The 26,457-nt window shown below is 51.2% G+C and overlaps 1 protein-coding gene across 2 annotated transcripts in view; it reads left to right on the forward strand.

The window, feature by feature from the left end:
• The window catches only part of SPNS3 (SPNS lysolipid transporter 3, sphingosine-1-phosphate (putative)), a 43,344-nt gene that overhangs the window by 9,228 nt on the left and 7,659 nt on the right, over positions 1 to 26,457 (forward strand). Inside the window, exons 5-9 of one of the 2 annotated variants that reach the window (XM_031469502.2) lie at positions 705 to 771; positions 1,522 to 1,670; positions 2,482 to 2,634; positions 7,204 to 7,393; positions 26,166 to 26,231. In XM_031469502.2, coding sequence (XP_031325362.2) covers positions 705 to 771; positions 1,522 to 1,670; positions 2,482 to 2,634; positions 7,204 to 7,393; positions 26,166 to 26,231 — 625 coding nt within the window. The remainder of the gene's footprint in view (positions 1 to 704; positions 772 to 1,521; positions 1,671 to 2,481; positions 2,635 to 7,203; positions 7,394 to 26,165; positions 26,232 to 26,457) is intronic. The other variant, XM_031469503.2, reaches the window with a different exon arrangement.

The following is a 26,457-nucleotide window of genomic DNA, read 5'->3' on the forward strand; positions in this document are numbered from 1 at the left end:
GGATACACTTCCCTGGGTGGTACACTGAGGCCCAGAGGAGTCAGAACAGGGGCTGGGCTGGGTGGAGGAGACGTCAGAGCAGGAGGGCTGGGTTTGGAATCTCAACTCTACCCCTTCCTCCCTGTGTCCCTTTAGCTCTCTGAGCCTCAGTTTCCTCATCTGTAAAAATGGTGCCAATAACATCGACCGATGGGCTATGGTGGGAGTTAGAGATACGTAATGAGGATGCTCCCTACCTGCTAGTCCACCTCAGGAAGGGGTGAGATAGTGCAGCCTGGCCGTACGGCCTGCTCAGGGAGGGGCCGGCTCTGGGAGGGGAGACAGGGAAGTGTGTTGGGGTTGGGCCGTGTACCCCACAGTGGGGTGGGGCAGAATGGGATTTGCAGTCAGGACCCTGAGCTCTGACTCAGGTTTCCTGAAATTGCCTCACTGGGGCAGGGCTGAGCCTTGGGGAGGTGCATGGTCCTCATATTGGGAGACAGTGGACAGTGGTGCTGGGGCTGGGCCTGGAGCCAGAGGTCACCAGTGACTTGACCAAGGGCAGTGGCCATCTGGGTCTCACGTGGCTCACTCTTCCCAGTGAAATGGCCATGAGCTGCGGAGAGCTGGCTCCCTAGGGTGGGCGCACCCTCGCTTAGGTTGGTCTTGGGGCCCCGGGCCTGCCTCCTTCCCCTCACTGCTGTTTCCCCGCCCCTCTGCCGCAGTGGTCTGGGTTATGTGCTGGGGTCGGCTGTGACGGAGCTGACCGGGAACTGGCGTTGGGCCCTCCGAGTGAGTCCAGCTTCCTTTTCTTCCCTCTGTTTTCCCACTGGGCCAGCAGGGACTTTCCAGCCTCTAGTGGCCTTAGCCCCTTGGCACAGTACCTGGCGCCGTGGGGGGTGCTCAGATGTCAGCAGCTTCAGACATTGGGGGCCTCGTATGGAACGTGGCCTCTGAAAGTCGTGCCCCTGGGATCAAATCCCAGCTGCTCAGTTGGCTAGCTCTGTGACCTCAGGCTAGTCCCCTCCCTCTTCGGGGCCTCACTTTGCCTATCTGTAGAGTTGGGGGGGAGTAAAGGCTGCCTTATGGAATCTTGAGGATTAGTGAGACAGGGATGGAAGGACACTAGGGCAGGGCTGGCCTGGCAGGTGGAGGCGTGGACTGGGAAAAGGGACAGTTATTGGAGCAGCAAGTCCTCAGCAGTCAGGGCCAGGGTAGTCAGGCCTCTAGCTCTCCACCATGTCAGGCTCACTGCTCCCAATAGTAGTGTCTGTACAGGACAAACGGGTATTAAGTCAAATACCAAGGGCACCCCACTCCCCAGAGAGGCTGTACTCAGAGTGGGGGGTTGGGAGCAGTGGTATGTTAAGCTCTGTGCATAACCAACTCTGGGGAAATGAGTCCCTCTCCCCCCTTGCCCACCCCCCGCCTCCAGGGCACAGAGCATCCCAAGAGCCTGGACCACAGAGTTCAGCCACCCACAGGATCTCCTGGGTTGCAGGAGTGTGTGACCCTGAGCTTCCTGGACCTTCCTATCCCCAGGTCATGCCTTGCCTGGAAGCTGTGGCCTTGATCCTGCTTATCCTGCTGGTTCCAGACCCACCCCGGGGAGCTGCTGAGAAGCAGGGGGTAGTGGCCGTGGGGGGCCCAAAGAGCACCTGGTATGAAGACGTCAGATACCTGGGGAGAAAGTGAGTGTCCCTCTTCTCCCTCATGTCACTGAAAACCCCTATGTCTGCCCTAGCATCACTGACCTCCCTCTGCCTCCAGGGAGCCCTCCCTGACTGTCCCAACATTCACAACCTTCTTCCTCCTCTGAGCTCCCATTCACCAACTGAGATGTCCCTCCCCGACTTGGAGGCCCCCTTCACCTCGCCATGTGACAGAATGCGGGCTGGGAGGAAGGGAGGGAGGAAGGCGGCGTGAGCTCCAGCCTTGGCTCTGCCTCTGCCTTATCCCTGAGTGACCTGAAACTTGGAACCTCACTCCCCTCATTGATTCAATGGACATAATTCTCTAGCCTTGCCAGCTTCTCAGGGTGGCTGGGAAGATGCTGGGGTGAATCACTTACCTCTCCAAGCCTCATGGGAGTGCATCCCTCTCTGTTCTAGGCATGGTTGGGGAGGCAGACAGGAGTCACTGGCATGCCCAGGTCTCATGATTTACCAAAATGTGGGGCATGGAGAGGACCCCCACTCTCTTGGTTACAGAGCCATGAGCCGAGTGGAAGGTACTTAGAGGAAAGTGAGGCAACAGGGACATCTTGCTGGATGGAGAACATGATGTTGGATTTGAGCCTTTCAGGCTGGGGAGAGTTGCTCCTGCAGAGAGGAGGGAGGAAGGCTTCTTAGGGAGTGTCAGGGAGGATGTGGAGCCTGGAGCCACCCGAGTGCCAGGGTGACCAAGTACCCAGGAGAGAGGGGAGAGGAGCGAGCAGAAGCAGACAGGACCCCCCCAGCCCCAGCCCTCTGCCGGCTCCAGCCAGAGCACTTTCTCTTGCAGCTGGAGTTTTGTGTGGTCGACCCTTGGAGTGACAGCCATGGCCTTTGTGACTGGAGCCCTGGGCTTCTGGGCCCCCAAGTTTCTGTTCGAGGCCCGTGTGGTGCACGGGCTGCAGTTTCCCTGCTTTCGGGAGCCGTGCAACAGCCAGGACAGGTGAGGGGCCTCTGGCGCCCAGGCTGGGTGGGGGGCTCTTGGTGGGGAAGTTCTCGGGAGGTTCTGAGCCCCCAGCCTCAGTTTGTGTGGGCTTACAGAGCTCTGTGAAGACACCAGGGCTTGGGGCTCCTCTGGCAGGTGGCTGGCCTGGTTCTAGCTCGGGCTGAGCTGTGCTGCACTGAGTGGCCACAGGCAGCTCCCTTGTCCTCTCTGGGCCCCTGTCCCTGTCTTCCAACTCTTGACCTACTCTGGGGATCCAGAAGGCACTTGGGGTGAGTGAGGCTTCTGTGGGGCTGTGAGAGGTTGGGATTCTTAGGCAACCTTCCTTTGGAGGGACCCGTAGTGTGGGTCATCCCATTTTACAGAGGGCAGACTGAGGCACTGGGATGATTCATCACTTACCTGGTTTAGGGATTTCACACGGGCGTTCGTGTGTTCTCTGCCTCTTTTAAGGCACTGACAGCCCTGGGAAAGCTGCTGGCAGAGTGGGCCAGGGGGAGAGGCAGAAGCCACATGGAGGGCAGGCACTCAGCCCTGGGACTGCCCGCCCGCTCCCCGTCCCCCTCACCCTGCTGTGCTCCTGTTCCACCACCTGACCCCGTTCTCCAGGGCCTCATGACCCCCTGATGGAGAGCGAACATCTCAGTCCTCTTACTTGCTCCCGCCTCCTCTTTAAAGCTCTCTAGCCCAGTTTCCTCCTCCGTCTGATGCGTTTCAGTCTCCTTGCAGACCCCTCCTCCTCCCTGATCCTGCCTCGATGGGCTCCTCCGAGTTCCTCAGCGCTCTGTGTTCTGCCCTGAGGCCTCAGGGACACTACCCCCTCTCCCCAGCCTCTTCTCTTGCCTCTACCTCCCTCTCTAATGCCCAGAGAGAACTTTGCGTAAGTTCCAGAATGTCCTCTGCCCCTTTCCCTTGTCTGCCTTTGCCCAAGCTGGGCCCTCTGCCCATGGCTGCCTTCCCTTTTCTCATTGTTGCTTCTTAAGCTGTAACTTTAGTTTGGTCCCTGAGCTAAGCATCTTACGTGACAAACCGTCTGAGGTTTTATGACAATAAACCCTAGTATTCCTGTCTTTCAAATGAGGAGATGGAAGATCAGAGTGGGTAAATAACTTGTCCAAGGTCACACAGCTAACGAGTAGCAGAGCCAGGATTCAGACTCCAAAGCTGGTGCTCTTCAGCTCTGTTTCCTGTTGCCCCTGGAGACTGCCTGGTACTGTTAATGGACTTGAACATCTCTCCCGCCAGCTGGCACACAGTGGGTGCTCAGGAAGCCTCCAGCGAGTGAATGAATCAATGCATCAAAGGAGACCTATATTTGTCTTGGCTCTACAGTTAGATTCTTATCTCCCTGGAGGCAAAGACTGAGTCCTAGAAGTCCCACAGCAGCTTGAAAAAGTGGAGAAAAAACAGGACTCCATTCCCACTTCAGGCCTTAACTGGCTGTGTGTTCCTGGGCAAGTCACCTCCCCTTTCTCGGCTCACCTTCCTCCTCTAACTCAGCTCCTTCACAGAATCTGGATGAGAAATGGACGTGGCTGTTTGTGTTAGTGTCCTAGGGCTGATGGAACAGATCATACCCTCCCACCACACACACATACACACACACACACTTGGTAGCTTAAAACAGAAATTTTTCTCATAGTTCTGGAGGCCAGAAGTCCAGAATGGTTTTACTGGGCCAAAACCAAGTTCAGCTGCCCACACTCCCTCTGGGGGCTCTCTGGGATTTGCCTCTTCGAGCTTCTGGTGGTGGCTGGCCTTCCTGTGTCACTCCAGGCTCTACATCCGTTGTCACGTTGCCTTCTCCTCTTACGTCTCAAATCTCCCTCCCCTTCCTTCTTATAAGGACACTTGCAAGTGCATTTAGGGTCCACCTAAAAAATGGAGGATAATCTCCCTGTCTCACGATCATTGATGTAATCACGTCTACAAAGTCTATTTTGCCGTACAAGGTACCAGAGATTAGGACATAGATGTCTTGGGGGGGCATTAATCAACCCACTACAGAGTGGTAGGAGGTCCCAGTGCTGGGGTTCTGCACAGACCTCAGCTTTTAATACACTCTCCATGGTTAGGCTAAGCCCCACGGTGAGGGTGGGGCTGGAGCACAAAGCTATAGGACGCAGGATTCTAGCTCTGCCAGAGGGAGAATTTCCAAAACTCGGAGCTGGCCCAGATGGAAGGGGCAGCATGGGGGTAATGAGCTTCCCACCCCTGGGGTCATGTAAGTAGGAGTTGGAGAGCTGCTTGCCAGGGCCATTGTACAGAGGATCAGCATAGAACTTGCAGGCCTTTAAGGACCCTCTTGGCTCTGAGAGTCTGATTCTGGGAAGGCCTTGTCGGAGTCGGGGCACTTCATGGTTAATGTGTCCTCTGGCCACACTTCCTGCTCAGGGGCTGCCCCCACCCCCGCCCCTCCTCGCCTCCTCTACATCGCCTCTCTGAATAATCAATCCTAAGTCTTACAAAGGTCTTAAGAACCTGCCAAGGCCGGCTCACACCAGGACTCAGAGACAGATAGCATTCATCTGGGATTCGGGGTCACTTGACTGGTCTGAGCTGGAGCCTGGTACAGCTTGGAAGGCTGGGAAGGTTTGGTGAGCACCTTTAAGCTGCCTAAGGGCACACATGCTTCATTTGGTAGGCGGAGGGCCAGGAGACCCTGGCGCTGCCAATGAAAGGCTGTGTGATCTCCAGCAGTTTCCTGCCCTCTCTGGGCTTTACATTATCTCCTATAAACCAAGGGGATGGGGCAGGGGAATAAACCCATGAGTCCTCACCTGTGGGATGGACATTTCACAGAAGTTGTTTAGAGGTGAGGTGGATTTTTTGTGACACTCCATTTGTCAGTAACCATAGTCTTGCATCTGTCTGTTCTTACATCTTGGTGGGAGCCATGGAGGTAATAGCAGGCACCTGGCATTTTGGAAATGTTTGGATCAAGGAGGAGATACTGGCCAGGTGGAGAATGATGGTGAGGGTAGCAGTGCTCCAGGCCGAGGGAAGAGTGTGGGCCAAGGCAGGGAAGCTGGAAGGTGTAGGGTAAAGTTTAGAGAATTCCTGGTCATTTGTGCAGAGTGAGGGAGGGAGAAAAGACAGGAGGTTACACAGGTCAGCAGGGGCCAGTCCTGCTGTGCTGGCCGGGAACTTGCCCTGAGGACAACAGGGAGGCTCTGAGGGGCTGGAAAGGTCCTAGTTACATTTGTGTTTTAAAGAGTTCATACTAGTCTCAGCATCCTTTTGAGCTCCTTTAAAAGGAGGCTTCGGAGAGTAGGATGGACCAGGAGGCTGAAGATTTGTGTTGAAATCCTGGCTCTGCAGCTCACTAGCTGGGTAATCTTGGCCTCAACCTTTCTTAGCCTAACCTTCCTCAGCTGTCCACCTGGCAATTCCGGAAAGGATCAGTGAGCTCATTTGCTTAAAAAATATATATGTATCTCTCTTGTGTTCTAGGCGCTATACTCCCAGCCTGAAGTCGAGAAAGTAAACCAAACCTGGTTTCTGTTCTCTAGGAATTCACAGCCTAGTGAATGACCTTGATGATAGAGACACAAAAGGTGCTATGGGAACTGAGAAAAGTGAAGGAATCAACAAAGGGACAGGGGAGGGCATCCCCAAAGAGGGGACATTTGCGATGGGTCTTGAAGAATGAGTAGGAGTTTGGTAGGTGGAAAAATTAGTGAAAGGTGTTTCAGAGGGAGGAATAAAAGTACAAAGTGGGGATAGCAACTAGTCTGGGGGCCAAGGAGGATGGAACTGGGGTTTTGGGTTGAGGCCATACAGGGTCAGATCATGAAGGTCCATGTACACCACAATGAGTTGGAGCCAAATCTGGAAGGTGTTTAAAAGCTGGTGGAGAATTTTAGGCAGGGGCATAGTCAGATCCGTGTTCTAGAAAGCATCCTCTGGGAACCTGTCTGGAGGTTGTCTTGGAGGGGCAGGTGCCCACAGAAGGGAGGTGCAAGAGAGGCCAAGTGGAGTCGAAGTAGGTCCAGGAGTAGGTGGGAAAGTAGGGAAGTTAGGAGGGGGCTACTTGAGAGGTGTTCAAAGATGGAGAGTGGGAGGATGGGCCTCAAGGAGGGAGGGTGTGTACAATGCCCAGATGAGGGCCGGTGCATTACAGGAGCTCAACAAGTAAATGTTCATTTGCTTCCACTCCCATTAGTATTGGAGGCTACAAGGCAAGGAGGTTGGAGCCAGAGTGGGACTGTAGAATTAAGAGTTCTGAGTGGGGCAGTTTCAAGTGGTAGGGCAGTTTCAGGTGGTGAGACAGTGGAGGAGGTCACCGGAGATGAGGCAGGCTGGGAGCTGGGGTACTGGGTGCTGGGAAGATCACCCACGTGGCCAGTGGCATCTGCAGGATGAGGCAGGAAAGGGGATGGGATGAGTAGGGGACTACATGGGTCCCCGAGCCGTGTCCCAAGGAGCCACTAGCATTGCTCAGGAGGGAGGGGAAGGGACCCATAGCCACATCCCTGTGGTACCAGATCATGCACTGGGGGACAGGTGGCTAGACCCCTATCCTAGCCCCACTGGCTGACTAACCCCTCTCTGCTTTTTTTCCATCAGCCTGATTTTTGGGGCACTGACTGTTGTGACTGGCATTATTGGGGTCATCCTGGGAGCAGAGGCTTCAAGGAGATACAAGAAAGTCAACCCGAGGGCTGAGCCCCTCATCTGTGCCTCCAGCTTGCTTGCCGCAGCCCCCTGCCTCTACCTGGCTCTCGTCCTGGCCCCGACCACCCTCCTGGCCTCTTATGTAAGTGAGGGCTCCTTTGGAGGTGGGAGTTGGGTGGGGTGGGTAGGGAAATCGCGTTCCACACAGGCTTATGCTGTGCCGGGTGTTTACATATGTTACGCACATTACAACATTGATCACTCCTTCTGGGTGGAGCTTTGTTATCCCCACTTTACAGATGAGTAAACTGAGGCTTACCTAGAGTTCCACAGTTAGGAAGGCGCAGGACTGGTATTTGAGCCTAAACCTTTCTGACTCTAAAGCGTATCTGAGCTCCTGGTTAATGCTGTGACTAGAGAGAGTACGACCCTTTTATTCCCAGGATGTGAGTCCAAGAAAAACTAGGTTAATTCTCCCCAGGTTACAGATGAGGAAAGTGAGGCCCAGATTGGCCATAGCCAGCCTAGACACTGTTTTAAAGGTGACAATAGTGATGATATCACATCTTCCAGATCCATATCCCATCACATCCCTTCATGCCCCTCACTATCCGGCTGTACTGGTGACAGGTGCTCACACCTCCCTTGCGTGTGTCCATTCCCTCCGCCAGGGGCACCATTCCCCTCTTCTGTGCATCCTGAAATCTTTCTCCTGCTGCAAGATCCAACTCAAAGGCCACCTCCTCCAAAAGCCCTCCGAGACTACTATGCTCACGTCAGAATCTGCTGTTCCCGCTGGGCTCAGTGCATGTTGGTGTCCCATCAGGCACCCTGGTGTATCCAAATGTGTGCAGCAGTGTCCTTGGCTCCCCAAAGCCTTGGTTCTGACTGTCCCACAATGAGAAGGAGTCATTGACTCTGGGAAGCAGGTGCCCACCTAGCCCCAGGCAGACCAGTCAAACTCCCCTCCTTTACCCTCCCACTCCCTGGTCCCAAGGCCCTGGGGACACAGAAGCCTCGGCACATGTGGGCAGGGCTCACTGAGCAGGCTGGACTCTGAGACCAAATCAGTAACAGCTTCATTGTTCTCCTGTCAGTTCGGGTGTGTCTCCTGCCTAGGACCAGACCCCATAGCTTTTCTAGTTACATTCATGAAGTCCCATTTAAATCAAAAGTTTGGTTCTATTTCCAAATAAATATTCTATCCAGGCCCAGAAATTGCACGGGGAAGAGGGAGAGCTCCACTTGATTGGATTCTCTTGTTCCATCTCTGACCCCAGTCGCTGACACCACGCCTCCCCTGAGATCCTGGCCCCTCCAGGGTTGGGCGGGCCAGGAAGGATGACTGGAAACAGGCCACGTGTTATCCGTGTCTGGAGTTGTTTTGCGGCTGATGCCCGGATGCTGGCCGACTTGTCTCTTGGGGGCACTTTTGTGGGTTTTGCGGGTCCCTGGCCTTGATGTAGGTGACATGGTTAACCTGTGTCCTGTCACAGCTTCCCTCTACTCCTCTTTGGGGGTTGCCCTTCCAGCTCTTCCTGCCTGACCCTGTCGCCCCGGGCAGCCACCCTGTGGGGCTCCCCTCTTGTGGCCACCAAGCCTGTCTCCTCTCTGTGGTGCCTGTTTGAACCCCTGGACAAGCTTAGGGTGCAGCAGCCCCCTCCCCGCCCTCATGCACCTTCCTGCTCCCAGGTGACGTGCATTGGGGTGTCCTGAGGATGGACTTTGTGAATGCCCCTCAGGTGGCCCTGGTGCAGGAAGGTTAGCTTTTGTCAGCGTCTGGCCAGGGAGCAAGGCGAGTGTCCTTCCTGATAGGCACTGCCCCTCCATGGGTGGGCCGCCCATAGCCCCTCACTCAGTTTTCTCACTCTTCACATAAGTTCCCCCAGCCTGCGTCTCCAGCCTTCATCTGTACAAGTTGCGGGGCCATATGAGACAGTTCCATTTCTCTCTAGTCCTGAGGGTGTGTCTGACGCCTATTCTAAGGTGTGGGTCCTCAGCCTTGGTTGGGCTTCCGCTGAAATTCCTGGGAAACAGACAAGTCCCCTTAGTGTTCCCTTCCACACGTGCTCTTATTTTATCCTTACGATGCCCTTGTGCCAAAAGGTATTTATCGTTCCCACTCGACAGATAGGAATACTGAGGCCCAGAGACAGCAACATAAAGAGTAGGACAGATGAAACTCAGACTCAGCTCCGCAGACTCCAAAGTCTGTGTCCTTCATGCTGCACTGACCCTTGTCACCCCCGTGGGAGAGAAACAGAGCCTGGCAGACACCAGGCACTAAGTACATGCCTTAGTGCCTAATGGCTGAGGGAGTGTGACTGGGACCATCATCTCCAGCTGGTGGGGGCTGGATGGGCCCAACCTTGCAGGGAGGCTGGGGCCCGGGCAGATGGAGGCCCCATTTAAGGCCTGTCCCCACATTGGCTGGGCCCTCGGACCCCCTGCCAGTTCTGCTTCTGCCACTGTCTTGGTTGGCTCGGGGAAGAGGCTCCTTGGCTGTGTTTCGGGGACACAGCTGTCCCCCGCTCTGCAGCCTGGCGCATCTCCAGAGCTGGATGGCTCATCCAGAAATGACATTGCATCTTGGCTGACAAAGCCAGCTGGAGAATCTCTTCTCCAGGCCTGCCCTGGGCAGTGAGGGGCTGAGGGGCAGGAAGGTGGGCAGGGCCAGGGTGCATCCATCCTCCAGTGCTGGGAGGCTGCCCATCCCTGTGGCTCGAATTTGGGCCTTGCACGATCCCCAGCGGCGCTGAGCCCTGCGGCCAGAACTCCAGCCTTCTAGAAGAGGTGTGATTCCTTCTGAACCCCCTGACCAGATCCCCGCTCCAGCGCTCTGTTGTGCCTCTGAGGTCCTGAGACTCAGGCTTCAGCTCCCCCTGCACTGCCTGACCTTCCCACCCACCCACACCGGTCGTAAAACCCTTTACACCTCCAAAGTACCACTCTTCTGTGGCCCCCTCTGTCCTGTTCTGGCTCACGCCTCGCCGTCTTTCTCCAGGACTGTCCTGGGAGCCACCTTCCGGGTCTCCTTGCCTTCCTGCTCATCCACTACAACCTGTTCTTCCCACACTGCCAGAGTGACACGGCGGAGCTTCCCCATCAAAGGCCTTGGTGCCACTGGAACTAAGCCTGACTCCTCGTCCTGACATTTAAGGCCTCTCATGAACCTCCCTGGCAGCCTTAGTAGCCTCATCCCTCATACAGTACCGCCACGCGGGTCCTGTCCTGATTCCCAGGACATGCCCCATGCTTCCCACATCTGGGCGCTCCCTCTGTTCCCTCTCCTCCCACCCCTTCTCCATATGCTGGGGTCATTCTGTGCCTTCGGGGGCCGGTGAGGGCACCACCTCTCCATGGAGCCTTCCCTGGTTCCCTGATCCTCTCTCCTCATCCTTGCTGCTCCTCAGCACTGTCTTCCTTGGGTCCTGGTTACTTATGTTCTGACCTGTCCCCCAGCTGGACCCAGGTTGGTTCCCATCTTTCTCAGTGCTCCAGCCTGAAGCAGAGTGTCAGGCACTTGGGGTGGGGTAATCACTGCTTGCTGAGTGAGTAGTTAAGTGACCAGCTGTTTTCATTCATTCAACATATATTTATTGAGTAACTGTAAAGCAGCATGCTAGTTTAAATGCTGCAGATTCAGCAATGGGTAAACCAGACTAAGATATCTCTGTCCTTAGAGAGCTTATGTTCTAGTTGAGGGAGACAGACAACAGGCCAAATATATAGGTAAAGTTCACAATATTTCAGATGATAAGAAATGCTTGGGATAAATAGAGTGGGAGGCAGGGAAAGTGTGGGTGTTGGGGGGAGAGGGCTGCAATTTTCCATAATGTGACCAAGGAGGCTCACTGAGAAGATAGTTGTTGAGTAAAGACCTACAGGGGGTGAAGGAGTGAATTCTGTGAATATTTAGGGGAACAGACACTGTAAATGCCCTGAGGTAGGAGTGTATCTGGTGGATTTAGGCAACACCAGGAAGGACACTGTGGTTGGTGTGGAGTGAAGCGAGAAAGGGAGACGAGGACAGAGGTGATGGAGATAAGATTAGGTAGGACCTTGTGGACATTAGATGGAACTGGCTGTTACTAAGAGTGAGACAAGGTTTTGTACTGAGGATTGGGAGATCTGGCTTACGTTTACTGCATCTTTGAGATGATCATGTGGTTTGTCCCTTATTAACATGGTATGTTACATTGATTGATATTTGTATGTTTAACCAACCTTGCATTCCTGGGATAAACCCTCCCTTGGTCACAATGTATAATCTGATTTATGTTTTGCTGAATTCAGCTTGCTAGTGTTTTGTTGAGGATTTTTGCATCTATATTCGTAAGTAATATTGGCCTGTAGTTTTCTTGTGATGTCTTTGGTTTCATAGAGTGAGCTGATAAGTGTTTCTTCCTCTTCTATTTTTTGGAAGAGTTTTTGAAGGATTTGTGTTAATTTGTCTTTAGACATTTGTTGGGATTCATGAGTGAAGCCATCTGGTTCTGGGCTTTTGTTGGTGGGAAGCTTTTTGATTACTGACTCAATATTGTTAATGGTCAACTAAGACTTTTTATTTCTTTTTAAGTCAGTTTCGGTAGTTTGCCTTTTTTAAGGAATTTTATTCATAGTATTCCCTTGTAATCTTTTTAATTTCTGTAAGGTCGGTAGTATTGTTCATTTTTGATTTTAGTAATTTGAGTCTTCTCCCATTTTTCTTGGTCAGCTTAACTAAAGGTTAGTTAATTTGGGTTTTATTGATTTTTCTCTTTTGTTTTCCTATTATCAGCTGATGTTTAATAGAATCACTCTGACTTCTCTGTTGAGAATATTTACTATGAGGGTGGGGAGGGGTGCAAGAGCAGAAGCAATGGAGGTGGTAAGAAGTGGTTGAATTATCGGTGTATTTTGAAGGTAGAGCTATCAGAGTTTCCTGATGGATTCAATGTGGGGTGTGAGAGAAAGTCAAAGGTGAATTCTAGGATATTAGCCTGTGTAGCTGGAAGGAGGGAGAGGCCATTAACTGAGATAGGAAAGTAGACAGGAACAGTGGGATTTGGGGGAAGATGAACACTTGGGTTTGTACATTCTGAGTTTGTGGTGAGAGGCTGACAACCAAGTACAAGTGTTAGTAGAGAGTTAGATACAGGAGTCTGGATTCCATGGGACATGACATCACTCCTAAAACTTCAGTGGGTGGAAACTGGTTGTATTCCACCATGAAGGATAGTCATTAGGTTTGGGGGACCTATGGGGACCAATATCGGAAAGGATGATCAAAGAGGGCTGAGGAATTGGCTTCTGTTCAAAATAGTTTCAAAATAGAGTCATTTGAGTCTCTTCCATCCACCCATCCATTCACCCATCCTTCCTCCATCCATCCACCTATCCATCCATTCATCCATCCATCCATCCATCCACCCATGCACCCATCCACCCATCCTTCCTCTGTCCATCCATCCATCCATCCATCCACCCATCCATCCATCCACCCATCCATCCATCCACCCATGCACCCATCCACCCATCCTTCCTCTGTCCATCCATCTATCCATCCACCCATCCATCCATCCACCCATCTTTCTGTCAGTCCATCCCTCCCTTCACCTTCTCAGATTGCAGGAACCAAAGTTCTTCTCGTACTTTCTCTACAAGTCCTGGGGAGATTGATAGGTTCCAGGGGAAATGTATAGGGCTTCCTGGGAAGGAATGTGTGCTAGTGTGTGCATGTATCTAAGTGTGAGTATATGCAGGCCTGTGAATATGAATGCAGATATGTGTGCTTTTGCATGTATACATCTCTGTACCTGTACAGTCATGCTCTACATATATTGTGTGTACGTTTATATTCATTCTGTATGTGCACATGGCTTATGTGTGCTGTTTTGCATACATGGCTGTGCATGAGTGTGCATATACATGTGTATCAGGGCAAGCAGATTGTGTGGGAAGTGTGTGTACATGTGTGTCTTCAGCTGCATATAGCTTTTCTCCCACTGCTTTTGTGGCTGTCACTGCATTGCATGAGAAGGAAGGGTTTTTGGCAGCATCGTGGGTGTGCCTGTCCCTAAATTTCCTGAAGTGGGGCCAAGTTGTGCTGTATGTTTCATGGCAATGAGGTTTCCTGAGCATATAAAGTCTGATCTGGGGCCTTCCTTCGGGGAGCCTGTGCCCTGGGGCCCACCTGCAGGAGCAGAGGGTTCCGTCTCTTCCCTCCTTCCAGTCCCCTTGGCAGGGGAACTTGACTTCTTGATTGTTAATTGGGATCCAGACACACACAGCAGGTCTTGGCTCATACCCTCTTCCTTGGCCTTTTTCCCAGAGCTGCTGCCCTTCAGAGGAGAAGGGGTTTGTGCTCAGAGGAGGGACTGAGTCCAGGGCAGGCGCTCCATCATTGCTGGCCTGGTAGCTGGAGGATATGGCTGACCATTGGCAGTCCCACCCTGGGTGTGCTTTGGGGTCTGAGGGAGGGGCAGGAGCTGGAAGGGAGGGAGATGGGAGTGAGCATGCATTGAGGTGTCTGAAAGACCTGGACATCATTCCTGTTTCTTCACTTACTAGCTGTGTGAGCTAGGGCAAGGTCTTAATTTTGCTGAGCCTCAGTTTCCTCAGCTATGAAATGGGAGTGCTAGTCCTTTCATCTTGGCTTCATTGAGTTGCTAATTTGGGACCTGTGCTAGTTACTATGGATATGTAATGAAACTTAGTGGTTTAAAACAACAAAAACACATATTTTGCTCAAGAATTTGCAATTTGGGCAAGATTGGAGGGTAGGGATAACGTATCTCTTTTCCATTTAGGGTTAAAGGCAGAATAGGGGTGGGGGTCTGGATCATCAGAGGCTGAGGGCCATCTGATGGTTGATGCTGGCTGTTGGCTGAAACCTTAGCTGGAGCTACTGGCTAGACCAGCTGCGCGTGACTTCCCCATGTGGCCTGGGCTTCCTTACAACGTGGTGGCCAGCTCCCAAGGACTGGAGTCGTGAGAGAGCCAGGTGAAGCTGTGTTGCATTTATGACCTACTTTGAAAGTTACACAGCATCAGTTTCACTGCATCCTGTTCTTGACTTGAGTTACGACTTCTTGCTCAGATCTGAGGGGAGAGAGGATGGATTCAGTCTGTTGGTGGAGACTAGCAGTGATCTGCAAGAGCATGTGGGAATATTGCAGTGGCTGTTTTGGGAAAAGACAGCCTCCGTAGTGCCCTGGGTCCTGCTGATATCCAACATTACAGAGAGGAGTGTCAGGGTAAGCGGCCAGGAAACCCCATCACCACCACCCCGCCCCAACCTGAGGGGTCTCTAATTCCCTGCTGCTCTTTCCGCATTACAGGTGAGAAACCTGAGAGTGGAATCTTCACCCCCAAACCTTGCTTCGCCTCACGGGCTGAGCCGAAGCCCTGGTTAGGTGGCTGTGAGGCGGGTCCCAGCCAGGATGAGCAGAAATGTTTGCTCACTTCTCAAATATTCCCCAGCGCACCTCCGGTGTGCCAGGTGCTGCTCTAGGCTCTGGGGAGGCAGCATTGAACAGAACAGGCAAAATTATATGTGTAATAAAATAAACATCAGATAAATGGTAGGTTAGATGGGGATGAGTTCTGTGGAAAAGAACAGAGCAGGGAAAGTGGACAAGAAGAGGGATTGGGTTGTGCAAGGTGGTCAGGGAGGCCTCACTGAGTCGGTGATCCTTCAGCAGCAACCTGAAGCCAGTGAGAGAAGAAGGCATGTGGGTATGGGGGTGGAGTGGGGGAGAGCCCTCCATGCAGAGGGGATGGCAAGTGCAAAGGCCCTTTTGGGGAAAGCATGGCTGGTGCAGTCAAGGACATGGGTTGGAATGGGGTGAGCCAGGGTTGAGCAGAGTTGATGAGCTCAGACGGAATGGCAGGGTGGTGGGGGCCGTGATGGTGTGGAGCCCTGGACATAGGATGACTTTGGCTTCCAATTTAAGTGAAATGGGAAACCATTAGAGGATTTCTAGCACAGAAGTGAGATGATCTGTGTGAGGCTTTGTATCAGTCATCTTTTGCTGAGTAACAAATCGACTTAAAACTTGGTGCTTAAAACAATGATTTATTATTTCTTTTAATGGAGGTACTGGGGATTGAACCTAGGACCTCACGCGTGCCACGCACATGCCCTACCACTGAGCTATGTACCCCCACCCTATTATTCCTTACGATTCTTTGAGTTGGCTGAATGGCTTCTCAGCTGATTCACCTGTGCTCACTCCTATGGCAGCCTTCCCCTGGAAGACTGGGTGGATTGGAACAGCCAAGCTGGCCTCACTCATGTCTGGCTGTCGGTTCTTCCGTGCTCCTCCATGTGGCTTCTCATCCTCTCCCGGGCTAACCCAGTTACCTATAGGGTGGTCTCAGACCTGCATTCCAAGAAAGCAAAAATGGAAGCTGCCGTGTCTCTTAAGGCGTAGGCCAAGAACAACATAGCGTCACTTCTGCCTTATTTATTGGCTGAAGCCAAGTGCAAAGCCAGCCCAGTCTCACCGGGGAAGGGGACTAGACAAGGGTGTGAATACCAAGAAGCATGATTCCTTGGAGGCTGTTTTGTAACTAACCACCACGTGGTTTACCAAGGTCTCTCCAGCTGCTGTGTTTGTAACAGAGTGAAAAAGGACAAAGACAGAGACAGGGAGGCCCACTAGGAGGTTTTCCAATAATACAGGCAAGAGATGCTTGTGGCTTGACGTGGGCTAGTTCTAGAGGAAGTGTGAAGAAGTGGTCAGATTCGGGGTATGTTTGGAAGTGGCAGCAACAGGATTTCCTGACAGGGTGGGCGTGGAGTGTGAGAGAAAGTGATTCGTCTAGGGTAACTCCAGGGTTTTTGGCCTGAGTGACTAGAAACATGGAGTGGCCATTTACTGAGATGAAGAAGGCTGAGAGGAGTGTGGAGTTGGTTTTTTTTGGAAAGGGTGGGGTTAGAAGTTCAATTTTAGACATGTTAAATTTGAGATGCCTCTGAAGACATTTGACTGCAGATGTTCAGAGGCAGTTGGATATGTATGATTCTGGAGTTTGGGAGAGAGCTCTAGGCTGGTTATTTACAGCCATGAGTCCGAATGAGATCACCGAGGAACTGAGCTTGGATGGAAAAGGGAAAAGGACCAAGGATCATGCTCTGGGGCACTTGACATGTCAGGGATGTGGATGCATCGCGCTACCACTGTGAAAGCAGGCGTTGGGGCCAACGAGTCACTCCACTGCACTCTGTCCAATAACCTTTCTATCTTTATTTGGGGGAAACTGAAAAACAAAAGCAAAACCAGAAAAGCACAAAAGCAAAGACAATAACAATTCCCATTTTTTCCTCCCCCAGAATTAGCTACTCTTAACATCTTGGCCTGTTTACTTCCACTTTTGTTATGGATCATCATTCTGTATGTGTCTTTGTCTTTACACACAGATTTGTGTGTTTTTTTGAAATATTTTTTATTAAGCTGAGGTTCTATGGTAATTTTAAAAACAAATTTATTAAGGTGTAATTCACCCATTTAAAGTGCACAATTTAGTGGGTTTTTAGTATATCCACAGAGTTTTATAATCGTCACCACATCAATTTTAGAACATTTTCATCACCTCAAAAAGAAGCTTCATTTTCATTATCGTCATTCACCATTTTCCCCCAACCTTTCCCTTATCCCAGCTCTAGGTAACTGCTAATCTACTTTCTGTCCTGAACGCTTGCCTAATCTGGATATTTCATATAAATGGACTCATGTAACGTTTAATTCATTTATGTGAATTTACCTGAAGAAATTGAAATGAAATTAGAGGAATTGTTTAACTTGAAATTAATTTTAAAATTTTGGACTTATTGATGAATCCTAACCAGCCTTCTTTTCTTATTTTAAAAAATATATTTAAAAAATTGAAGTATAGTTGATTTATAATGTTGCATTAGTTATTGATGTACAGCAAAGTGATTAGCTAGACATATATATATTCTTTTCCATTATAGTTTATTACAAGATACTGAATATAGTTCCCTATGCTGTACAGTAGGTCCTTGTTGTTTATCTCTTTTATATGTAGTAGTTTGTATCTGCTAATCCCAACTCCTAATTTATCCCTCCCCCTGCTTTCCTATAAAGCATTAGTTTGTTTTCTATGTCTGTGTGTCTGTTTCTGTTTTGTAAATATTTGTATCATTTGTATCATATTTTAGATTCCACATGTAAGTGATATCAATATGATATTTGTCTTTCTCTTTCTGGCTTAACTTCACTTAATATGATAATCTCTAGGTCGATCCATGTTGCTGCAAATGACATTATTTCATTCTTTTTTTATGGCTGAAATATATATATATATATACCACATCTTCTTTATCAATTCATCTGTTGATGGACATTTAGGTTGCTTCCATGTCTTGGCTACTGTAAATAATGCGGCTATGAACACTGAGGTGCGTGTATCTTTTTGAATTAGTTTTTTCTGGATATACGCCCAAGAGTAGGATTGTTAGATCATATGGTAACTCTATTTTTAGTTTTTTAGGGGATCTCTGTACTGTTTTCCATAGTGGCTGCACCAATTTACATTTCCACCCAACAGTGTAGGAAGGTTCCCTTTTCTTCACACCCTCTCCAGCATTTATTATTTGTAGACTTTAATGATGGCCATTCTGACCAGTGTGAGGTGATACTCATTGTAGTTTTGATTTGCATTTCTCTAGTAATTAGCGATGTTGAGCATCTTTTCATGTGCCTATTGGCCATCTGGATGTCTTCTTTGGAGAAATATCTATTTAGGTCTTCTGCCCATTTTTTGATTGGGTTGTTTGGTTTTTTGATATCGAGATATATGAGCTGTTTGCATGTTTTGGAAATTAAGCCCTTGTCTGTCGCAAGGTTTGCAAGTATTTTCTCCAAGTCCCTAGGTTGTCTTTTCATCTTGTTTATAGTTTCCTTTGCTGTCCAAAAGCTTGTAAGTTTGGAGGGGGAGGGTATAGCTCAAGTGGTAGAGTGCATGCTTAGCTTTAGGTCCTGGGTTCAATCCCCAGTACCTCCTCCAAATATAAACATAAATAAACCTAGTTACCTCCCCCTCATGAAACAAAACAAAGGCTTGTAAGTTTGATTAGGTCCCACTTGTTTATTTTTGCTTTAATTTCTTTTGCCATGGGAGACTAATCTAAGAAAACATTGCTATGATTTATGTCAGAGAATGTTTTGCCTATGTTCTCTTCTAGGAATTTTATGGTGTCATGTCTTATATTTAAGTCTTTAAGCCATTTTGAGTTTATTTTTGTGTGTCGTGTGAGCGAGTGTTCTAACTCCATTGATTTACATGCAGCTGTCCAGCTTTCCCAGCCCTACTTGCAGAAAAGACTGTCTTTTCTGCATTGTATATTCTTGCCTCCTTTCTGACCAGCCTTTTTACATCTCCCACCTTCTTCTCTCCCAGTCTCTTGACTTTTGTTAGTTACATTATTTATTTTACTTTTTCTAGATTTATAACATTCACACTCTATTCTGTAAACATTGTCCTAACAGTTGTTTGCTAGTAGTCTCAGATTTAAATAGTTTCAGTACTCATTGTCAGTCTGTTACATAGATTCTCCATTCCTGAGTTCATTAGTATGGTTCAGCTCATAACTGTCTATCCAGTTTTTTGTGGTTAAATAGTTTTTAATCTATTCTGTCCCCATTCTGTGCTCCCTCCTCAAAAAAAAAAAAACCTAGAGAGGTTGTATTCCTTTGATTCATTCATATTTGAGATTGTCTTCTCCTCTTTTCCTCTTTAGCTGAGCAACATCAACTGGGTATGATATTCTTGGCTCCCATTTTCTTTCTCTCATGACTTTGCAGACATTTGTTCCATTGTCTTTTGATATCAAATATTGCCGATAAACTGGGGAATAAAGTTTTAAAAATCTTTCATTTGATTCATTTTTTCCATCTGGATACCTGGAGATTTCATGATTTATTCTTGAAATTCAGTAGCTTAGCTGGTGTATTAGTTATCTCTTGCTGCGTAACAAATCATCCCAAAGTGTAGCTGTTTAAGACAGCACATGTTTATTATCTCCCAGGTATCTGTGGGTCAGGAATCCAGGCATAGTTTCATTAGGTGCTCTGCTTCATGGTCTCTTGCAGGCTGCAGTCAAGGTGTTAGTCCAGGGTCTGTGGTCTCATCTGAATGCTCAACTAGGGAGGGATCCACTGCCAAGCTCACTCAGTGGTTGTTGGCAGCATTTAGACCCTTGTACATTGTTGGATTGGGGGCTCAACTCCTCACTGGCTGTTGGCTGGAGCCTGCCCTCAGTTCCTTTGCTGTGTTGGCCTCTTTCATATGGCAGCTCCCTTCATGAAAGTGTGCAGGCTGAGAAGGCAATAGATGAGTCTATTGAGGGGAGTCACAATCTCTTGTAACCTAATCACAGAAGTGGTATCCCATTACTTTTGCTGTGTTCTGCTCATTAAAAGCACACCCTTAGGTCCAGACCACACAAGGGTGAGAAAAGAAGAGGTGTGGTTTTCTGGAGCCATGTTAGTAGCTGCTCACAACAACTTGGCTATGTTTTGATGCTAACTATTCTACATCACATAAAAATTTCTTCAGAACAGTGTTCTTATCTGCTGAAGCAGTCCTGAGTATCCTCCCTCCCTGTCTCATCTCTTTGAGTATTTCTTCTGTTTGTTTTTGTTGGATGTTTTAGCTGTATTGGATCATTTTCTGGGCTGGGACTAGGATGAGGCCAGCAAGGCATAGAGGTCACACGATTTAAGGAAGCACTCACTCTCAGGGGCTGACTCTGCACTTCCGCAACTCGGAGACTGAGTGCCTCCTTAAGTTTGGTACCTTAGGTGCTTCCCTGCCACACCATAGTCCCAGGCCTGATCCTCTCTGTCTGTCTTCCATATCATTTACTCCTCTCTAAATGTTTTCAAAAATCAATCAGTCTGTGAGATTATCTCAAGTCTTTTCTCTGTATCCATGACTCTACTTCGTTTGATGTCTATTCTGTTTCTAAACATTTTTGTTAGTTCTGTAATAATGTTTGTTCCTCTGTTTATTTCCATAGGCCTGTGATATCTTTTATAGTTCATCCTCTTGGGGGTTCATTTCATCTTTGAGCTCTTTCCTTATTGAATTAATGTTCAATATGGTTTGAAACAATTATAAGGAATTTCTTCCTGTTCCTTCTCTTATTTCTTTTAGGTTGTATTCTTTTTTCTTCCTTCCTTCCTTTCTCTCTTCTTCCTTTTCCACTTTTCCCCCTTTCCTCTTCTCCCATTTCTCTCTCTCTTCCTTCCTTCTTCACTTCCTTTTCCCTCTCACCCTCCCTCCCTCCTTTTCCATCTCTGTCCCTTCCTCTTTCTTTCTTTCTCTTTTCTCTTCTCCTCCAGCCCCATTCCTCCTTCCCTTCCTCTCTCTTTCTTTTCCCTCTTTCTCCTTCCTTCCTTCTTTCTTTTTCCTCCCCCCCCAATCCCTTCCTCCCTCTGTCTTTCTTTTTTCTGTACGTTTGCACAGTTCACATGCTAAGTGCTTTTCCCTTGTCTGGTTTTGGACATCTTTGCTCCGATACCAGATTTGCTTTGATATAGCATGGGGGACTCTTGTTTCTGACTCTCTTCCAGCCTTCTCTGTGACCATTCTCTTCTCCAAAGGGGCTGCAGTTTGAGAGTTGAGTCTTAGGTTTTGTTGCCTGAGGAAATTACAGGGCTCAGGTGAAGCAGGAGGAGCCTTTGTCAGAACACCTGGGCTCTGCTCTCCTTGGATTTAGGTAAATGCTCTACCACAGGGTTCCTTCTACTTAATTACCGGGATTCCCTTCTGAAACGAGGGCCGTTTTCAGGTGGAGTCAGTAACTGGAGTCATTATTCACTTTCTCCAGTTTTACCCATTTCTCCCCAGTAGCTTTTCCCACAGGTTCTTAGTTAAGAGTGGGTATAAAAGACCCCTACTCAGTTTATTTCCCTCCAGATGTGGGGGTTTTGGAGAACAGCTTTGGGGAGTGGGGAGCTGAGAAGGGCTATACTCCAGAATCATATGTTTGTTTGTTTTCTTGGCTGCCAATATTTTATACTTATCTCATTAGGCTTTGTTCTTTTCCTTGGTGAAAAATATTTTCTCCCCTGACTTCCTATTTTTTTTGGGGTGGTGGTGGTAATTATGTTTCTTTGTTTGTTTGTTTTAATGGCGGTACCCGGGCTTGAACGCAGGACCTCATGCGTGCTAAACCCTCCCCCTTGACTTCCTGTTTTTCACTTTGAGGGGGAAGGGAAGTATGCAGTTGCAATTCTCCATCTTTATACAGGAGTTGCCTTACATGATCTTTAAGGCTCCTTCCAGCCCAAGCTAGATCATAACTCTGAGTTCCCTGCTTGCACAAGGAGAGATGTGGCCACCACCACACAGAGCAGAGCCAGCTTGGCTGTCACCAAGGTCTTTACATCTGGGACAGAATGTTACCTTCTTAGCTTGAAGACTCCTGAGCAAGGACCAAAGGTGCAGGCCCTGTGTCTGCCCAGCCTGGTGCCCACAAGGGAGCCTAATGCGGTGGTTGGCGGGGAGCAGCCAGGATGTGTGTCCATCATAGCTGTAGTCAGGGTCAGCTAAGGATTCTAGGGTTGGCTGTAGGATCTGCCCTCACCCCGGGTAGCCCAGACAGCTGGGCTGTGCAGGTGCCCCAGCTCTGGGGATCTCTTCTACCACTTGGCCCTGGGGGGCTTCTTGGATAAGCCCTTTTTCTCTTGCATGTTGGGCTACAGGAAGTGGGCCTTGCCAGGGGCTGCCTCAGCGGGGCTGAGAGAGGCCCCCCTTGTCCTTCCTTGGAGGGCCCCACCTTCCTGCCAGGATCTAACAGGTCTCTTCCTGGATGGGCAGCAGAGCCCTCATGGAGAGCCTGCAGTCTCAACTGAATTCTCCAGGAGGACTGGAGCTCATTCCCCACCCGCCTGCCTACCAGGCTGCTGGGCTGTTGCTGGCCCCCGGGTAGCTGGGCGGTGCCCTTATGCCCTGAAGCCAGGCCTGCAATTACAGGTTGGCAGGCCCAGGGGCAAAGTGTGCCAGCCAGCCCGGCAGCTTGCTGGCAGCCAGTCTGTGCTAGGGGCCTGTGTCCCGTCTGGCTCAAACACACTGAGCGAGGAGGTGACCCGTGCAAGGGGAGGATGGACCTTAGCTGGCCCTTGGGGGATGTTTGCCTTCTCCTTTCCTGGGGGCGCCTAGAATCCATTCTTTGTAGTTCAGAGCTCAGTTACTGCCCAGCTGGAAGACTGAGATGGGCCAAGGTAAAGACATTGTCCTCTCTGCCTGGCAGGGGCTGAGCCTTCTCTGGGGCGGATGCCCCAGCTTCTCTCCTGCTCCTTCCCCATGCCTACCTGTGTGTGCAGGTGTGCATGAGGAGGGGTGTGTGTGTGTGAAGGTATGAGTGTGTTCACATCCGTGTGCATGTACGTGCATGAGTACAAAAGGAGGAGCAAGCTTGTGCACCTGCATACGTGTGTGTGCCCGTGTGACTGTGTGTGGACAACTTGCTGTCCGTGTTATGAGACCACAAGCCTGCAAGCATACACACTAGGCCATTTTCCAGCAAGTTCACCCCAGCAAGCCTGCACCAGTGTTGGCAGCCACCGTCTGGTTGGTTGGTACTCTTGCCACACATGTTTTAATACTTAGAATATCATCCCTTTGCCCTGCATATGCGTGTCCTTGTGGTGCGTGAGTTTTGTGTGTGTCTCCCAGGTTGTGTGTCTAGGTATGAGTGCATGTGTGTTGGAGCTCTTGTGTGTGAGCTTGTGTGTCTATGCACGCTGCTCCGGCCAGGGGTGACTCAGGCCAGAAGTATTCATTGTCGTGGTCCCAGATCGAGGGAAATCCTCTTGAGTCTGAAATGGAAAAGGCCCGGGGCTGAGGGGCTCCACGTTTCTCAGGCTCCAGGCGGCATTCCCAGGCCCTGTCACCCAGGGGGACTGAGCCAGGGTGCAGGGGAGCTTGCACAGGCGCTAAGGGGACAAGGGCAGAGTCAGATTTCCCTTTTGGAAGTCCCCTCCGGGGCTGCTGTCAGGAGCGATGATGGGGCCTGGGAAAGTGGTGGGGAGGAGGGACCCGGGGTGGCCTGGACCAGGCCTCCCACAGTGGATGGGAGGAGGGAGCAGATCTGAGGGACATTCAGGATGCAGAATGGACAGGAATCAGTGACTGGAGGGCAAGCAAGGCATGTGTCCTCCCTCTCTCTGTGTCTGGTCTGAGCGACAGAGGACATCCCTGGGGAAAAGCAATTTGGGCAGCTTGCTGAGGGCCAGTCCATGCCTTGGGCCTGTCTCAGCTGCCTCAACTGCCCTGGGTGAGGACAGTAATGCGGGGTAGGGGGATGGGCGGGGACAGCAGGAGAGAGCTGGTTTGGGGACCTGGACAGTGCAAAGGGCCTGTGGCCATGCAGGAGAGGGTGTCCGGGGTGGGGCTGAGGGGCCTATGCCAGAGGAGCTTTGAACAGCTGGCTTCATTCTTCACCGTGACTTGACCTCAAACCATGGCTCTTCTTGTTTGTTTTGTTTTATGATCACGGAACCCAAGTCTGAAGTGGTCGTGGAAGCCCTCGGACTCTAAGACCCGATTCACACGCAGCCCCGGGGGGAACACAAACTCCCAGCTTTAACAGCGCAGGCAGTTGGCCCTGGAGGCACCTGGTGTGGCATCTGGGCCACCCCATCATTGTAGGGCTGGGGAAACCAAGGCCCAGAGGGGTGGTGACCTCCCAGGGTGGCCCCACGTGGCAGGGTGGGGCCGGGCCGTCCACCCCCAGGAGGGCGCACCTCTCTGATGGAGTGTCCCTCCCTGAGCCCAGGCAGCCGCCTCAAGAGACTCTGTAATTACAGGATTAGGCGGCGGCCTCTCCGCAGCTGGGCCCTTCACCCCTCAAAGCCATCCCGTGGAGACGAGGATTTGGTGGCATGGGGTGGGTTTCCAGGTGTGTCTGAGGAAACCTGGCCTCCTGGGGCGACTTGTTCACCTGAAAGGCCCCATTGTGGCTGCAGCCTCCCTCCTGCTGGCTCTATTTTGGGGTCAGGATCCACCCTACTCCAGCTGGAGGAAGGAAAAGGTGTATTTCAGTATGTCCTGTGGGCATGGGGGAGCGGGGGAGAGATGAGGCGGTGGCCTCAGCTCCAGCAGAGAGCACAGCTTGGAGGGGCTGGTGCCTGGGGCATGGAGGGCGGGATGCCCGCGAGCGGCAGTCGTGAGGAGGGCAGCGGCCTGGCAGCCCCGGTGGAGGTGGGAGTCTGAGGGGAGGATGGGTGTCAGCTGCCAGGGGTTTCATGTGGCTCCAGGAGGCCGGGTTGGCAGACCCTGTCAAGCTGGAATGCGGGTCTGCAGACTGCCTGGGCCCCGCCTAAGACTCGCCCGCCAGCCGCTTCCTGATTCCGACCTCTGTGGGTGCCTGGCCCCGGCCCCAGGCCCAGAGGGAGACCCGCCCTGCCCTCAGGGTTCCCCAGTTTGCGGAGGCCCAAGGGCTGGTGAGACTGGGAGGACACACGGCTACTCCCCCTCCTTGGTGCATCCAGCCCTTTCTCTGCAGCGCTGGGCCACCTTCCTGCCTGCCCAGCCTCCTCACCTCTGCTCATGGGTGTTCTCTGTCTGGCGTGGCTTGGGGGCTCTTCTCAGCCCATCCTGATCCTGCACATCCTTCAGGGCTCTGCTCAGCGCCACCTCCACTGGGAAGCCCTACCCATTCTAGGCTTTCCTCTGACTTCCTTTGTGCCAGCCTTCCCCAGCACTGTGGCTGCTGGGGCCTCTCGGACAGCCTCCTGTCCCCCACCTCGTACAGGGTCAGCCACGGGGGTGAGGGGCTCACCGGAGAGTGGCTTGATGTGTGACCTGGGGCCTGAGTCTTCTCATCTGTGAAATGGGTGCAATGATATGTCTCATGAGGTGGCTGAGCATTAGATGGGTGACAAGGGTGGACGTGCCTGGCAAGTATTCAGTTCCTTTGGTTCCTCTGTCCTGGGTGTTTGCAAGCCTTTGGGTGCTGGAGCCTGGGCTGCCCTGGGCACAGTCCCGTGACTCCAAGAATGACTAATTCCACTCCCGCAATAAGCTCTTAGAAGCTCTGAGAAATGAGCCTTTTTTCCCTCCTTGCTGCTTCATTAAACTCTTCTTGAGTGAGTGGAATGAGGATTGTCCTAATCCTTTGTTAGTAGCTGGGGGGTTCCGGGAGCTGGGAGGGACAGGCCCACAGGGGCCTCCTGTTGCTGGCAGATATCGGGGCAGGGGTCTGGCACACAAGGTTATCCCAGCCCCACCGGTGCACAGGGTGGGGGTGGGTGCTGGATGGGGCCGGAAGCCCCCAGTATTCCAGGCTGGCTTTGCCCTGGGCCAGCTATCGACCTCTGGCAAGCCCCGGCTCTGACCCGGCAGTTTCACTGTGCCAGGCTTGCTTACCTCCCTGCGCCGCTCTAGGGGTCTGGGAGAGGGATGGCCTGGGCGGGGCTGTCGATGGGATGCCTGGGCCAAGTGGTCTGGCTGGCATTCAGTAGGCACCTCCTTGGTGTACACAGGCCTTCAGGGAACAAGGGGAGGGGTGGGCAGCCTGAAGCAGCCCCTGGACCTTTCTCCTCTAAGTCTGTTTCCCCATCTTTAAAAGTGGCCTGGGAGTCCTGGCTGCCTCCTCCTGCAGCCCCTGGGTGACCTCAAGGGCTGGACCCTGGGGGCTATCCATCAGGGGGAGAGCTCGTCCCTGGCACTCCCGTCTGGGTCATGGCTGCCTGTCTGCCCATGAGAATGTCTACCCATCCTGGCGGCTGCTGGAACTGGGAAAATAGTTCCAGACCTCATCCACCCCAGTAAGTCTCAACAGTGCCTTCCTCTGTGCAGCCTGAATCTCCCTTTCCACGGGTAGGAAGAAACAACATGGGGAGGGGTAGGCGCGAGGTCCAGAAAGCCTCACGCTGGCCGCCCTGTGTCCACAGGTGTTCCTGGCCCTTGGGGAGCTGCTTCTATCCTGCAACTGGGCAGTGGTCGCTGACATCCTGCTGGTAGGTGTGGCAGTTGGAGTGGAGGGCTGGTCCTGGGGCCTCTTGAACACTGTGGACTCACCGCTGGACTTCTGCTGTTGAGTGGCCACTGGAGGTTGGGAGAGCTTCAGAGACCATGGGTTAGGGAACCAAGGTCAATGAACAACTGCCTTGGACCAGGGGCCTCCCTGACACTCTCAAACATATATCTCTGACCATCACTTCCATTTTGTAGATGAGCAAATGG

The sequence above is a fragment of the Camelus dromedarius genome, chromosome 16 (genome assembly GCF_036321535.1).
Source record: "Camelus dromedarius isolate mCamDro1 chromosome 16, mCamDro1.pat, whole genome shotgun sequence".
Classification (NCBI taxonomy): domain Eukaryota; kingdom Metazoa; phylum Chordata; class Mammalia; order Artiodactyla; family Camelidae; genus Camelus; species Camelus dromedarius.